The 16,070-nt window shown below is 46.8% G+C and overlaps 2 protein-coding genes across 8 annotated transcripts in view; both read left to right on the top strand.

Annotated features, from left to right (window-relative positions):
* Positions 1 to 602: 602 nt before the first annotated feature.
* Positions 603 to 13,769, top strand: RNF168 (ring finger protein 168). Of its 7 annotated transcripts, none has more exons than XM_041486857.1 (10): positions 603 to 756; positions 4,987 to 5,125; positions 5,318 to 5,593; positions 5,895 to 5,963; positions 6,533 to 6,877; positions 7,936 to 8,012; positions 9,135 to 9,311; positions 9,978 to 10,102; positions 10,383 to 10,470; positions 10,983 to 13,769. In XM_041486857.1, the coding sequence occupies exons 5-10, from the start codon at positions 6,577 to 6,579 to the stop codon at positions 12,048 to 12,050; spliced, it is 1,836 nt and encodes a 611-aa protein (XP_041342791.1). In that variant the 5' UTR covers positions 603 to 756; positions 4,987 to 5,125; positions 5,318 to 5,593; positions 5,895 to 5,963; positions 6,533 to 6,576; the 3' UTR covers positions 12,051 to 13,769. The 7 variants fall into 7 exon arrangements, with proteins under 7 accessions (XP_041342791.1, XP_041342788.1, XP_041342790.1 ...); XM_041486854.1 differs by having other exon boundaries at positions 4,982 to 5,125; positions 5,393 to 5,593; XM_041486856.1 differs by having other exon boundaries at positions 4,982 to 5,125; positions 5,390 to 5,593.
* A 2,070-nt stretch (positions 13,770 to 15,839) lies between these two features.
* Positions 15,840 to 16,070, top strand: part of UBXN7 (UBX domain protein 7) — a 26,500-nt gene continuing 26,269 nt past the window's right edge. The window contains exon 1 of the mRNA XM_041486864.1: positions 15,840 to 15,945. Within this exon, the coding sequence (XP_041342798.1) occupies positions 15,873 to 15,945 (73 nt within the window). The 5' untranslated portion in view covers positions 15,840 to 15,872. The remainder of the gene's footprint in view (positions 15,946 to 16,070) is intronic.

Below are 16,070 nucleotides of genomic sequence, written 5' to 3'. Positions count from 1 at the left end.
CTAGTGCTTGCTGAGGACCTGCTGCACTGATGGGAGGCTTGGGTTTGTTCTGCTGTGTTTCACCAACTGGGTTGTTACCAGACTCATATTATATTGGAAACATTTCTAGCTCTTTTTTTTTACATACCCAGCTCTGGCAAATCATTATCTGGTTGTGTTGCCTCTCTCCACCCTTTATGGAGGAGATTCCAACTGTCTTGGTTTTGCTCAAAGCAGCTCCCTGCCACCAAACACAAACTCATTCTCATCCAAATCAGATTTTACCTTCATACCTTTTTAATTAAAAAAACCAAAGGCAATCTGCTTGTACAGCCTTTCCCAGCAGGAGACTTTGGCCCAAGACATGATCTGGTGGGCACAACAGCAAATCAAAGCCAAAACACAGCAATAAAAAAAAAAAAAAAGGCTGAAAATTGTAGTTGCTCCCTTTTGTTTTACCTGTGAATTAGTTCATCTGTGAAGACATGGGATCAGTGGGGCAGAGGAAGGGGTCGGGTTGGGCTGTGTGGTTCAGTGTGTGATATGTCCATGAACGTGTGTTGGTGCATCCATGACCTATATTTGGATATACAGGCTATAAAAAGCCTGGGAACAAACAACCTCCTGCAGGACTCGGATCCCCTGTCCCTGCTGTTGCTGCCGGCTACAGGAGAGAGGAGCGAGCCCGCTCCAGCTCTTATTTCTCGTCTTGGTGTTCTCCAGGAAGATGGCGAAAGCCAGCATCTCCCTGCGCTCCCTGAACGAGACGCTGAACAGGTCCTGCGGGGCTAGGGAGGGGACAGGGAGGGCACGGAGGGCTGGGGCACGGGACACCACTCCAGGCTAACCTGTGCTGCTCTGGAAACTTCTGTGGGCAGCAGGGTGTGAGCAGACATCGGGTGTATGCAGGGAGGAGCTCATGAACAGTTCTTGAAATAATCTCTCCTTCACTTGCTGGGGAGGAAAGAGGGACAGAGCCATCAGCTCCATGGTGGTGCTCATTCCCTGGCTGCCATCCTGGCTGTTTGCTGCAGGATTTGGGCAGTTCCTCCATCACCCAGCTGCATGAGGGCACTTGGTCTGTTCAGCCTGGAGGAGACTGAGGGGAGACCTCACTGAGGTTTACAACTTCTTCATGAGGTGAGGAGGAGGGACAGACACTGATCTCTGTGGTGCCCAGTGACAGGACCTGAGAGAACGGCCTTAAGGTGTCAGGGGAGGTTTTGGTTGGATATTAGAAAAACATTCTTCTCCCAGAAGGTGGTCAGGCACTGAAGAGGCACCCCAGGGAATGTCACAGCACCAAAGCTGCCGGAGCTCAAGAAAAATTTGGACAATGCTCTTGGGTGGTGGGATTGCTGCGGGGGGACAGGAGTGCATCCAGAAGTTGGATCTGTGTGGATCCTTTCCAACTCAGCATATTCTGTGTTTCTGTGAAATTTGGGCTTGCTGTTCTAATTGGAGATTTGAGGTGAACTTCTGATTTTCAGACCATGCCTCAGAGGACGGTTCAAAGATAGGGAATAAGTGGTTATCACGAGCAATAAAACCCCACAAGAATGGACCTTAAAAGTTTAAGGAAAGCAAATCACCATTACTGGGGAATCAGGTCATAGGTGATGCTGATTCACCCTCCATTTCCAAAGCCTGCACTTGGCAGAGGAACGTGACCAACAGGTTCATGGACTTCCTGAAAAATAATCCAGCCTCAGCTGCCCCCGCTGGCACCGATCCGTGCTCGGCTGTGCAGCAGCAGGCACCAGTGGTGGTGGCTCAGAGCAGATATAAAGATATGAGCATGGATGTTCAGAAAAAAAAATCAAAAGAGGGTCTGAAATTCTCAGCAGTTAGAGGAGGCAGGATACTGTCCCCACGCTCTGGATTTTCACATTACTGGGAGGGGGGTGAGGTCCTGGCGCAGGGTGCCCAGAGCAGCTGTAGATTCCCCTGGATCCCTGGAAATGTCCAAGGCCAGGTTGGATGGGGCTTGGAGCAACCTGGGACAGTGGAAGGTGTCCCTGCCCATGGCAGAGGGTGGAATGAGGTGGGCTTTAAGGTCCTTCCAACCCCAAGCATTCTGGGATTCTACAACATGTTACATTTAAAGGCAAACTATGCAGTGTTGAGACATTTAAAAGTCAAATTAGGTGTCATACATACAACTGTGGTTTACCTGCAGTAAAAAGGATCCCTGTCAAGAGTATCACAGCTGATGGGATGCAGTACTTCTGCTCAGGAAATGAATGATTATGTGTTGACAGACAGACAGCTGACAGACTTGGAAAGAAACTGCTCCTCTTGTCGAGATACCGCTCATACTGTTGGCTCACCCACAGCCTTTATGACTCTGCTTCACACACTGGCGAACACAAAAGTAGCTATTGGAGACCTGACCAGAGGGAGAAACGATGAAACAACTCCTGAAAGAAAAAAGTGAAAATTAATTCTGTGGGAAACGGCTTGAAGAAGTATGTGTCTAATGTACCATGGAGTGAGGGAATGGGGAGAGCTCAGATGTGGGATGCTGCACTGGCCTGGAAAATCAAACCCACAGAGTGACAGCTCTAAAATGTCATTTTCTGTAAATGCCTGAATAGCAGATAAGGTTTTACATAGAAGCACACTTGAGAGAATTGGGAATGCTGGAGCTTCTACTGCATGGCTTCCAAGTATGTTCTCTGTGCTAACAAGAGAGGAATTTTAAGAGCTTTCTGGTAAAGAATGGGGATGTGGTTTGTTTGTACACTAGTCAGAGTTAGAGGTCACTGACTTAGTGGTAATTTCACTTACATTAAAGGAAAAAGTGTTCAGAGGTCATGATGGAAATGAAAACAGGAGGTTTAATCCATTCTTCCTCTTTTCATTCCAAACTTAGATCAAGAGGCAGCAGCACTCGGTCTATCAGAATTCAGTTACAGCTGTGGGAGTTCAGTTATGGATCTACCATGGTATAACTGAACAGACGTTTTTAGATCCAAAATTAGCAAATGCTGAAATGTTTGTTGCAGGTGCTTAAAAATACAGAAGATTAATTTACAGACAGGCAATAAAAAAATGTTAGAGAGACAAAACTGGTCAAATAGTAAAGCATTGGACTGAAGCCTGCTGAGAAACCACTGCTGCGCTGAGTACCATTAGTGATGAGATCTTAGATAACTTCACCCTTACTTGTAGAGGAGGAAGTTGGAGAATGGGCTGTGAGGAAGCTTATTTACCATGATAAAAAGATGCAGACCAACAATTCACGGGCAAGAACACTCATTATCTGACAACCCAGCTCTGAAAGTCACAGCAAACCCCAACTCACCTCAGTTTCTGCACTTGCTCTCTCTGTGCTGACAGATTCGATCCAATTATGACACATCAATCCTTCCAGTTCTTCTGAACTCCCTACATTTCTACATGACACCAGCTTAGTTTTCCAAATAAAGTTCTATTTTCGTCCCAAAATTCTTGCTGAAGCAACAGGAGTCCTACAACATTAAGAGGAACTTCGCCAGGCTGCAGAGGAAGCCTCTAGCCTCAGGAAACAGCAGAAAATCATTAGACAAGGATCTGCACAAGCGGCCAGACAATGAATTAAGGTCGAGGATACGTAGTAAAATATGCCACTGTTAAATCTTTTTTTTTCTCCTCATTCAGGTCAGCTGCAGACAGAATCCAAAGTAAGGTTTGGTTTGGAGAAGGGGAGGCAGGAGTAGAGGCAGGCAGGGAGAGGGAGGAGCTGCTGATAGGAAAAAATGGCATTTTTGGTCCATCTCTTAGAACAACAGGCATTAAAATACCGTGGGATACACGTCAAAGATTGGAAAAATGTTTGAAGGGTTTTGTTTTGGCTTTTTATTTTTTAATGTCATCACCAGCTGCTGTGTGTTTTGTCCTTACAAAAAGTTAATCCAAAGATACAGGTAACAGAATGTTTAACACAGGTAGGTCACAGAAGCAGTGGAACAAACTAGGAATGAAAAAAGATAAGGAAAACTATGTAGGTAATAATATTTGCTGATAGTGTAGTTATTGTTAACTGATACAGCTTGAAGTTTTGCCAGTAAAATAAAAAGAAAAATCACAAAAAATTCTGTAAGGAGTAGGTGATGCTCTGCTAGTAAATCACTATTGCCTACATAGTACTGAGATAGTTGTTCAGTACTTAGGAAGGAACTTTGAATTACTTACATTAGCTTTCAGATCCTCAGGATTCTCAAGAACACAGCTCAATGTCAATCAGGTAAGTGAGGAAAATGTGAGAAAACTAGGTTTATAAAAACCACCCATAGTGACAGGAGCCTAGCACACCCTGTCTCCCCAGGAAAGAGAAATGGATACAAAAATAAATACTGGCATTCCCTTGTATATTCTCTCAATACAGCAAGTTCTTTTAAACCAGGCAGTTTTCTTCAGCAAAAGTGGAGTGGCTTAAAACTCAAAACCTCATCTTTATAATTTACAATTTTAAATAGGGAAAACCACAACAGATAGCAAATAATGAAAAAGCAGTTAATAAATACAAGCTATGAAGTAGTTTTTATTACAGTTGTTCCATGGAAGGACAGTCCTATAAAAAAAAAAACAAAAACAAAACAACAAAACACTGTAAGTGGCTTGTTTATTATTTGCATAATTTTTTAACCAGAGGAGGAAGGAGAAGTTCTGCTCAATGTTAAATGAAAATGGTTCAAAAGACCATGACATTACAAATAAAAGATAAATCACCTCAAAATGTGTTAGAGAAAAACCTGTGCCACTGATAATACATGTGGTTGAGAGCCACAGATATGTCTACATACTCATTGTGCAGCTGTATTTGGAGATGTCAAGATCTCTGCACCAGGCAACGGCCAAAAAGACGTGACAGCAAACCTTGACTTTTAGTTGTGTTTGTTCTCACAAATCATGGGAGGACCCCCAGAACGGGGTCTGAAACTGTTCACAATGCAATGTCACGGCAGAAAGCCCCAAATCCTTCCGAAATTCCCTTAAACTCTCGTTTTCCACCGCCCAGAGTAGAAAGCAGGCTGCTGTCGCTGGAGGCTCGGTTCGCACAGCTGGACTCCAGCCTGCAGACCCTGGCGCACGACTTTGAGCGGCAGGCCGAGATGCTGGAGGAGGACCTGAGGCGGGAAGTGCCGTGGGCACCTGCGGCCAGGTGAGCTCAGCCAGGGACCAAAGCAGGGACCAAGGCCAGGGAGCAAAGCCCGGCTCCCAGCCGGCCTCGGGTGCTGCAGGGCACGGGGCGGCCACGGCTCCGCGGGGCAGGCTGTGCCAGCGCCGCAGCACCCTCACGGGGAAGGTTTTATCCCTAACATGCCACCTAACGCTGCTCTCTGGCTGTGGGAAGCCATTCCCGCCCTGCCCATCACGACAGCAGAGCCCGCCTTCCCCCTGAGGGCCCGCGGCCTCCGTGTCCCAGCAGGCTCGGCGGAGCAGGCGGAAGAGGAGAAGGAGGAGACAGGAGAAGAGAAGGAGGAGGAGAAGAAGGAAGGAGAAAAGGAGAAGGAGGAGACAAAGGAGGAGGAGGCGGAGCCCTGAGGCGGGCGGCGGGAACGGCTCCCGAGTGAGGGGCGGAGCGGAGCCGCCATTGCGGGAGCCGCGGCCTTTGGCGGCCTCCGGAGCGGTGGGTGCCGGTCCCGCGGGGACCCTCAGGGGCTGGGGGTGACGGGGGCCGGACGGGGACGGGGGCTCCCTTTTCGCTGGGCGCCGACGTCCTGGGCGGTATTTTCTGTCAATAAAAATAGCGGAAATAATAAAACTCGCCTTAACGTGTATTTGTCTCCCTGGAGAGTTCTCTGTGAGGAATGGCAGCCTTTCTTTCAAGGGCCGCCTGTTTCTGAAGCTGCCTGTTTAAGAAGCTTGTAACTTAAATGTCGGTGGGTTTATGCTTTTGCTATATGTGTCTTTTGTTTTCTCTCCCACAGTATTGCTGGGCCAAGTGGAAAAATCGTGAGGACACAGATGACCCCCACAGTGTCAAGTCATACAAGGAGGTGCTGAAGTTTTAATTCTTCATTTATCTTAAGAAAAAAGGAATTTTAGCTTTTTAGTCCTAGCTTAAACAAGCAAATTAATGAGGAAGAAGCTTCTCTGCTCTGGTGTATTTCACCTTCAGGACATGCTGAAAGCAAGCTTGTGCCAAAAGCAGCTCTCAAAGGATGTGCATGTACTGAAAAAATGAGTGAATGGAAGGTTAAGGTAACTGGAATAACATCCAGCACATCTTATCATAGACAGGGAATGATGGAAGAAGAGGGGAGTAACAGAGGTGGCCAGAAGAACTCTCACCTTCTTTTCCCCCCTCTCCTTACCACCTCCTTGCTATTCCGAAAGCATCTGTTACAGCTCACAGGAAACTGCACTAGGAAAACCTGGTACAGTTTTTCCATGATTTCTGTAAAGCTCTGCTTCTTCCTCAGGAATCTCTAAGGCCCTGAGAAAAGCAACCACTTAAGCAGGCTTCTAAACCTACTAACACTTTCTTGAAGTAGCTGTAAAACATTTTGTATTTTCCTTTATTTTACTTCCCATAAGGAACATAAATGTTTGTTTTTGCTTTCAGGCCCTGATGTTGTCCTAAGTGCTGCTCCTCTCCCTCAAGTCAGTATGTCGAAGATATCCACGGCCCCGCTTTCCTTGTCCGACTGCCTCTGCCAAATTTGCATGGAGATCTTTGTGGAGCCTGTCACGCTGCCATGCAGCCATACCCTCTGTAATTCCTGCTTCCAGATGACCGTGGAAAAGGCCAGCCTCTCTTGCCCCTTCTGCAGGCGTCGAGTCTCTTCCTGGGCACGCTACAATACCCGCAGAAATACTCTCATCAACTGGGAGCTCTGGGAGAAGATTCAGAAGAATTACCCAGAGGAGTGCGAGCGCAGGATGAACGGACAGGATTTGGATGAGGAGAGTAAGTGAAATGTCACTTGTCCTGGGATGTCTCTGCTTTGCCACAGGAATTACTGTGAGTGACTTCAGGTGTTGGGAAATACAGAGCTGTGGGTAGGCAGGTGTGTTACTGCTGGCAGAGACAGAGCTCTCCTGCAAAAGAGGCAGGGGACAGGTGGGCAATGCCTTCTTTATTTGTAGCACAGAGGATAAAAATTACATTTTCTGGTGATTTCAGTGAGTATTTGTTCATGCCTTTGGTGTGGGGTATCAGTGCCTGGCCTTGTTCATTGCTCATTTGCAGCTGTAGCATCTGCAAGCAGAGTGAGTCTGTGTGTGTGTTTTTTTATCAGGTCAAGTGAGTGAAGTGGTTAAAAGATTTTTAGGTGTTAATTAGTTTGGTTGAAATTCCAGGGGTTCAGTCAATGCAAGAATCTGTGAGTTGAAAATTGTGGTGTCAGAGAGAAGGAAGTGAAATCTGATTAACTTTTTGAAGAAGGATTTTGGGGTTTATGATGTTACAAGCACCTCTGGGACATTTTGGTAGGTTAGCCATAGGGCAGCTTGTTCCACTTGCAGTGTTCTGAGGTCTTTTTAATGAAAAAGAGTGAAATACACAAATTATGGTCAGTGTACCAACAGAGAATGAATGAGGGAATGGTTTGGGTTGGGTGAGACCTTAAATATCATCCCATTCCACTTCGCTGCCATGGGCAGAGACACCTTTCACTAGCCCAGGTTGCTCCAAGCCCCATCCAGCCTGGCCTTGGACACTTCCAGGGATGGGGCAGCCACAGTTTCTCCGGGAGACTTGTTCCACTGTATTTGCTTTATATACAGTGCTTGGGAAACACTGCCTGTTCCTGCCACTCTGTAACACCACGCTTTGCTACTGTGCAAACTTTATTCCTTGGTGTTTTCTTGCTTTATTCCTTCCTTTTTTCAATCACAGCACTTGATTTAAGTCAAATCATTCCCATGACAGGGTATGGAGTTAAAATCCTTTGCTGTTAAAATCCTTTGTTGTTGACTGTCATGACTTTGTTGACTTTGGTTTTTCCTCTCCTTCCTCTTGATTAGTCTGTGTCCCCAAGCCGCAGCACCAGCTGAGCAAGCCTGGGGAGCTGAGGCAGGAATATGAGGCAGAGATTAGTAAGGTAAGTCTAAAAATATGTTTAAAAAGCATAAATGCTTTGTATCCAGTTATTTGAATTGTTTCCAGAAACAGCTGTAATTTTATTTAATAGTGAAGATACATAAAAGGGCACTGCAGCTGCAAGGACATACTGGTCACTCCTGAATAATGAATTACATTGGTGGAAGAGATTTCTTTGTGTTTGACATGAGGTGACATTCTTGATCTATACCTCCTACCTCATCTCTCAGTCAATGTGTATAAAAGTAGCAAATGTAGAAATTTGGAATTGTTTGGGTTTTGGTTTTATATTTATCTTCTTGATTTCCCTCCGAGTAAGAGACCTCAATTAGATAACCTTCAATAATGAACTTACAGCATTTTCTCTCTTCTTTGTTCACTCTGTTATTTTGAAAATCAGTTAAGATTTTAAAAAATTCTCAGTTTTGGCCTATTTAAGGATCCTTCCTTCAATTCAGACACAGTAGTATTAAGATTTAGAGTTGGAATATATGGGAATGCACCTTTCCCTGAGAGCCCCTTGCTGGTGATTACAGGAGCACGTGAAGCAGAGGACTGGGGGGAATTTCCAAAGAAAGCTTTACTCTTGAAGTACTTTGCTCTCCTCATGGAGTTGCTGGTAACTGATCTCTCAGCATGCCTGCTGTAAGAAAGGCAGATGTAAAATTCCTGGCCTGCTGCTTTGGGTTTTGCACGTTTCAGGAGAGCAGCACTCTTCTAGAAGAGAGATGTGCTGTCTTTGAGATATATAATGATAAAAGCAGTTGAGCAAATGCTGTGGGATGGCTAGGATTCAGCCTTAAACAGAATTTTAATCCCACTTTCTCTGTACCTCCATGCATTTTTGTTACTAACACTTTGAAAAGGTGAAGACTGCAGTTTAGCCTTGCAGGTTAACTGTATGATCTAGAGAAACCAAAAGGTTTGCCACTGTGGTCGAACCCAAGGCTCTACGCGCAGTATCCATGTGAGTCTTACATCTTTGAGACTTGTGCAATGAAATGCTGCTGTATTTTGTGAACAGTGAATGGTTCACGTTTAAGCAGTGTCAGCTGAGAGGTCCTGGTGTACAGTGTGGCCCTGCAGTAGTAACCAGGTGGATTTTTTCAAACATCTGGTTTAGGTGGAGGCAGAAAGGCGAGCACATGAACAGGAGGAGAACAAAGCCAGTGAGGAATACATCCAGCGGCTGCTGGCAGAGGAGGAGGAGGAGAACAGGCTGGCAGAAGAGAGACGGAAGGAGATGGAGAAGCAGCTGAAGGAAGATGAAGAGCTGGCCTGGCAGCTCAGTAACAGTCTGGTGAGTTAGGATCAAATGAGACAGCAGCAAGTATCAATATAGTGGAAGCAACTTGGACTTGTCAGAGCAAATATTAAAATTTGGAATAGTTTCAATTTATTTTAAAGCCTTGATTGACCATTAATTTTTGAAAAGCTAGGAGGAGGGTGAAGCCTGTGTAATGCACACTTGAAATCCAGCACCCAGCATGTGTGCTGCATGTTTTCATTGTGAAACATTTTAAAACATTGATTTTCTGCTGTATGCTTCCTTTTCCTCATCTTTTTTTAAATCCTTCTTTGGAAGAAATGAATATGTGTAACCTGTACTGGAAGAAAGGAGCACGCAGTGAAAATGTACCTTACCTTTTGGAGGTTTTTTTTTTTTTTTTTTGTTTTTTGTTTTTTGTTTTTTGTTTTATTGATTTGTTTTGCTTAGTTGAATTTTTGCCACTCAATGATGAAACCTGTGTACTTATTGAGCAAAGCCTCTGTCCCTCAGTGCTAGATCCAGGAAGGTGTTTGGAACAGGTAACATTTCTTTCTTGTTAACCATCCGTTACTCACAGTTCTAGAACTCTTTGGACAACAGCAACTAATTCTGCAGCAAAACCCAAGTAGTTCCCTGAGGTTCTGCAGTTTGTGTTGTGTTTTGTTTTGCCTAATGCTATTTTTACTTGTCTGGAAGAATGAGGATCCTGAGGGACACGTGCCCGGCAGCCCGACACCAGCACACAGCCTCTCCCTTCAGACATCCCCACTGAACCTGAGCAAGGCAAAGAACAAACCAAGCAACTCTGGAGACATTCAGAAGTAAGGGATTCAGCCAAGTGTTTCTTTAATTATTGGCCTTTTCCAGTGTCCCTCTGCCCCATTTGCTTCTTTGGAATGCGGTAGGCCAGCATCCTGAGATAACTGGGGGCAAATGGGAAGTTTTGAAGTTTAAAACATTTCCTCATAGGAGGAGAAGGGAAACACTTGCCTTCTTGTTGTTTTTTGTTTGTCAGAATGAACCTGAAGATCTTGAATAATGCAAAGGACTGACAATTCAAGGACAAAATGTTTAAAGGGGTATCCTTTTTTCCTTTTTAAGGTATCTGTCTCCAAAGAACTATAGTATGTTGGGATCAGCATCGTTCTCCAGTACCACAGGAAGAGTCAGGAGCAACTCTGTCTCTGGGGTAACAGGAATCATTTTGTTATAAATCTCACAGTTAGTAATTATGGGATATTTTCCCCTTGCCTATAGGGTTCCAGTCCTCTATTCCCCTTGCACATTGGCACTGGGCAGGTTATATTGTCCTTTTTAAGCTACCTTTGGTATTCATGATTGGCAGTTCTGGAGCCTGCTGGGAGAGGGTGCAGCCTGATTTACATCATTCCATGGCTGTCTTTCTGATCATTCCTGTAAGGCCTCCAAAGAAGATGAGCAGGCTTGTACATTTAGTCTGAATCACTGATAAGAGGAAAATGCTGCAATTGTGGTTTCAGTCCTTTAGCTGGGTTTCTGCAGTAATTTTAAATATTTTAATTATTATTAAACAGTCAGGTATTTTTTATAAAGAGAAGTATCTGAGTTGCTATCCCAGAGCACTCAGGGGCAATGCAGCCATGAGAAGTGAGTTTGGTATTTATTCACACCCATGGGCTTTTGATAAATTTACTTCATTAGTGGTGTCTCCATTTTCTTCAGGACTCCAACAGCAATGAAGGCAGCAGTTCTGCAGTGCAGGATGAGCAAGAGGAAATGCCAACCCTGTCTCCACAGCTGACCAGTGTAAATAAAGATTCTGGAGCTAAGGATTCATTTTTGGAATCATGCATGAACTATTTCAGTGCCTCAGCTTCAGGTGAGACTGCCACTGTCAAGCAGGAAAAAACACCAGGACCAAATGGTTTAGAAGATGGAGTTCCAGATGCACTTCATGGAACCACAGAAGAGGAAGGGTCTAGGACAGTTCTTCTTAGATCCAAAGGAGATGATGGTGGAATAGAGTCAGACAGTGGCAATTTGACACTTGTCCAAAGGGTAAACCTTGAAAAGTCTGATGAAACTTGTACCTCTGGTCAGTTAGGAATGAATTGTGTGATGTCTGACAGCCAGACTGTGTTGCCTGGCCTGGGGAAGGAGGCTGGACTCTCACATGAAGAGATACCAGAGAGGCCACAGAACTCTAAGGAGACTCCCAAAAGGAAGCTAGTGGAGGCCCCAGCTGATGCCATGATTGACTTGGACATGATTGACAAGAGGAGAAGAACCTTTTCAGAAAGTGTAGAAGAGCAAGGAGAGCAGATGAATGATTTTAACTTGCAGACACAAAGAGCCTTTGAGCAGGAGTTCTATGAAAGGCGCAGGCAGGAGGAGCAGGACAGGCTCCTGGCTCTGCAGCTGCAAAAGGAGCTGGACAAGGAGGAAAGGACACTGAACAGACAGAAGGGCTCTCCAGACGAATATCTGCTTCGCACCAAACCACCTCGGTGTGGGAAAGCCTCTGCTGCCAGGAAGGAAAATTCCAAGGGGGCAAAAGACTCAAAGGGATCAAAAACACAGGCTGAAACCAATCACCACAAGGCTCGGAAAGGTTCCTGCAATGAAAACTGGCAGTCCCCTGCCAGGGTCCGGGTGAAATCCCCCAGCATCAAGGAAGGAAAGGTTTTGAATTGTGTGGTTAATACCAGTGACACAAATGATATTTGTTCACCGCCTAAGAACAAGCAAAAAACAATCCTGCAGATGTTTAAAAGCCCTGTTGCAGAGTAGATCAGAGCCATGGACAGGTGGTGGAATGGGAATGGGAACTGTGGTGATGTTCTCCTGTGCTAGGCAAAGCTTCCCTAAGCGGTTTTGAGTGGTTGCCTTGGAAGGGAACCACTTTGGGCAGTGGCGCTGTGAGTTCTGAGAAGTTCTAACATACACACCCAGAATGTAACGTTTTTTAATTGTTCCTTTCTTGAATATTATTTTCTAGCACTTGCAGCACTTCTTGCAGGAATCGGAGCATTTCTTATTTTCTAATTTGCATTTACATGGTTTGGAATGTGAATACTGGCAGTGTTGGAAAGCAATGATAACTGATGGTCTGATCTGAAAATGAGAATCTGAAGCCTTTAATGGAAAAGATGCACATTCCATGGAGGAAACAAATGAAAAACGAGTCTGTATTCCCAGCTGGCTGTCAGCTGCAAGGTTGAAGCTTCCCTCAGCACAACCACTGTTCTCTAAATTGAAGCACCTTGCTGGAATTTAGGCTGTTGCTGGAATTGCATTGTTGGCACACCCATTAACACTAGTGTAAGCAGACAGCCACTCTTTCACTCTCATGTGCTAACCCCTCCCTCAGACAAAGAGGAAAGAAACAGGTCATTCTCCCCTGACAAAGCCAAGGATCTTTTATGGATGCCAAGGCTGTGGGCATTCCCCTCTGTTCACAGAGATCCCTCCTGCAGATCCCATTTTCCCTGTTGTTAAGAACAAGATTCTTTTGTTGTTAATGTCCTGTTAATGGTACATATGAATGTACAGTGGTGTTACTATACTTAATGCTGTTTCATTTTCATACTCTAACTGGTTTGAGTGTGATTAAAACAATAGTCCAGAAGCCAGTTATGATGGAGAAAGTTAAAGGGGAAAGAAGCAACTGAAGACTGGAGTTCAGTAATGACATAACTGTAATTAGAGATTCACATAACTGCCCTGCCTGGCTGTAACTGTTCCCTTCCACTTTTAGAGGGCACTACTAAATACTGTTCCTGTTGGCTTTAAAACTAAAACAACTCAAAAAATACTGTAATTTAGGCATGGAGGTGCTGAGGCCTGTAGGAAGTTGAGGCTGAGGAAGAGGCAACCAGATCCTACTATGCAGAGGAAGTTTTGCTAATTGCTTCATCTGTTTTATGAAGCCATATTTTGGCTTTTCTTTGCTTCTTCTGAGCTACTTTTGCACTGTCTGTGTTTGAAATGGAGCCAAGTGCCAGCTGCAGTGCTGAAGGGTGTGTGCTAGTCATCAAAATCAGCAGATGTTTGAGTTTTGTCCTTTTTTTGAACCCCATTGATGACTTTAATTCTGTTCTAGGATATTCCTAGCAGACTTGTTTCTTCAGCAGCATCTTCTGATGGTTTAAGTTTTAAAAAACCAAATTTTACGGAAAGCATGACCAGCACACTGAGTCAAAAATAAGAATTGTTGGGATTTTTTTTCCCCCAAAGCCTGCACATCTTATCATTGGTGGGCTCCTCATAAATAAATAAATAAATGTTCTGTTCAGAGATGTTTTTTGGGAAAATTACAACAGGTAACTAGTGGCAAATCCTTTGCTTTTTCTCCTGCTGCCTCAGCCATTGTTCTGGAAGCTTTTCTTCAGTATGTTCTTCCTTAATCCTTAACACAGTTGGGATTATTTTCTGGTTGACCCAGTTGGGATTATTTTCTGGTTGACCCATGATGTGAAAAAAACTTAATTAAAGGGTTTTTTGTTTTTTTTTGTTTTTTTTTTTTTTTTAAGGCAGAGCTACTGACTGTTTCCATGCTGGTGACCCTCAGCCTTTCCAGTCAGAGTAAGCCTGTAAAAAAACAAACCCCATTTTCAAAGCAGAATGCAAAAAAAAAAAAAAAACACCCAAAAAAAAACCAAACCAGGACTAAAAATTGATTGTTAGATAAAAACCAAACTTAACTGCAAAATGTACAAAACCTGTCACCTATAGCAGCAGCCTTATCTGAGGTGGGATGATGCAAGCCCCCAAATGATCCCATTCCTCACCATATCCTTGGCACAATAATCCTCACCAGGCATAACTTGGCTTATTCTTTTAGATCTTCATTGTTAGAGGGTGGGATCTGGCCACTGCTGCGTGGATTTTGGTTGTACCAACAGCTTGTTTCTGACCCTGTGGCTCCTTTGAAGGAGGTGAAATCATCTTTGTTTTCCTGGTGTTGGTGAAGCAGGAGTCTGTATTGAGATGTCTGGGCTGGTGTAGCAGCTCACTGCTGCTCACCTGCCTTCAGCCCTGGAGATTAATTTGTCTTGTTTGTGAACAAGTTCAGCTCATCCAACTGCCAGGAAAAACAAAACAAGTGCCAAAACCCCAAATACTTCACAGGCTTGTTGCTTCTCTGAGCACCAGAGCTGGTGTGGGGATGGGAGGCAATAAGAGAGGGAACAGATGGACCTGTTTCCATGGCAGTGAGGTAATAAATTATTAGAATTCTAGGGAAATGTCGGCTTTCTGTGGTACTGAGTTGACAAGTGTTACTGGCAAAGTGTTCAGCAGCAAGGCAGCCACATTCCTGTTGTGTGGGGAAACTGGAAAGGAGTAAAACATTCCTTTCCTGACATTCCTTCAGGTGGCCTGGGGATCAGAAACACCTGGTATGGTAGGTGGGGACAAATCCAAGGGTGTCCTCTTCTGGCTTTGTGACAGTGATGGCAGGGTGCCCTGGCAGGGCTCCCTGGACTGGTGCAGATGAGCTGTTCCTTGACCACCTCAGGTCCTGCCCCACAGAATCCCAGAATGGGACAGGCTGGAAGGGACCACAGTGGGTCCCTTCTGCTCCAGCAGGGCCATCCCAGATCCCATGGCACACATTGTGTCCAGACAGCTCTGGGATATCCCCGGTGAGGAGGCTCCACACCCTCTCTGGGATGTGTCCAGGGCTCTGTCACTGCCCAGGAAAGTTCTTCCTCGTGTCCAGGTGGAACTTCTGGGCTCAGTCCCTGCCCGTGGCTCTGGTGCCATTGCTGTGGCTGGAGCAGAGCCCGGGCCCTGCTCTGCCCCTCCTGCAGCCAGGGCCAGCCAGGGCTGAGGGTCCCTCTCAGCTGGGGCTCCTCTCCAGGCTGAGCAGCCCCAGCTCCCTCAGCCTTTCCTGGGCACCCACATGCTCCAGGCCCTTCAGCATCTCCACAGCTTCCCCCAGATCTGCTCAGCAGCTCCATGTGCTCCTCTCCTGAGGAGCCCAGAGCTGGACACAGCACTCCCAGGGCTGGACAGAGGGACAAGATCAGTCGCTGGCGTGCTGGGAGTGCTCTTCCCAGTGTCCTTCTGCCCCAGGACACTGCCGGCTCGGGGATAGCTGGTTGCCGGTCAGAACCCCCAGGTCCTTCACTGCAGCGCTGCTCTCCAGCAGGTCAGCCCCGGCCTGTGGGTGATCCGGGCTATTCCTGGGTGTCCCCCTGCTCACAGCACCTGGATCTGCACTCGGCCCGCGGCCTGCCCAGCCCCTCGCCGCGCCGCGGGCCTCTGTGATGGGGGAAATCCGCGTGGGAACCCCGGGTGCGTGTCCTGAGAGTGCCGGTCCGCCTCTAAGGCCCGTGTCCCCCTTGGAAGTGGCGGGTCGGGAATTCCGGGGCCATTCCCAGGGAAAGCCGTCGAGGCGGCGGGGCGGGGAGAGGAAGGAGGGCGTTGCCACGGCAACTCCCGCCTCCCGCGCGGCCGGAGGGGGCGGGGCTTGTTACCACGGTAACCGAGCCCCCCCCCCACCCCTCTCGGCGGCAGACGGGGAAGGGGCGCGCGCGCGGGCGGGCCCCGCGCATGCGCAGCGCGCGCCGGCCGGCGGCGCGTGTGTTGTGGTGCGGCGGCGGCAAGATGGCGGCGCCCGGGGGCTCGGCGGGCGCCGCGGCGCTGAGGGCGCTGGTCCAGCAGTTCACCGCCATCACCGGTGGGTGCGGGGCGCGGGGCGCGCCGAGGCCGCGGGGCTTACGCGGGAGGGTCCCGCCCGGCCGCCACCGCCGGCGGGCAGGGGGCGCGAGGCGCGGGCCGAGGCGGAGCGGTTCCGGGCGCGCT

Source organism: Pyrgilauda ruficollis, unplaced genomic scaffold (assembly GCF_017590135.1).
Source record: "Pyrgilauda ruficollis isolate IOZ18807 unplaced genomic scaffold, ASM1759013v1 scaffold79, whole genome shotgun sequence".
Taxonomy (NCBI): domain Eukaryota; kingdom Metazoa; phylum Chordata; class Aves; order Passeriformes; family Passeridae; genus Pyrgilauda; species Pyrgilauda ruficollis.
Note: the sequence above shows the minus strand (reverse complement) of the source record. Positions and strands in the feature narration are given on the sequence as shown.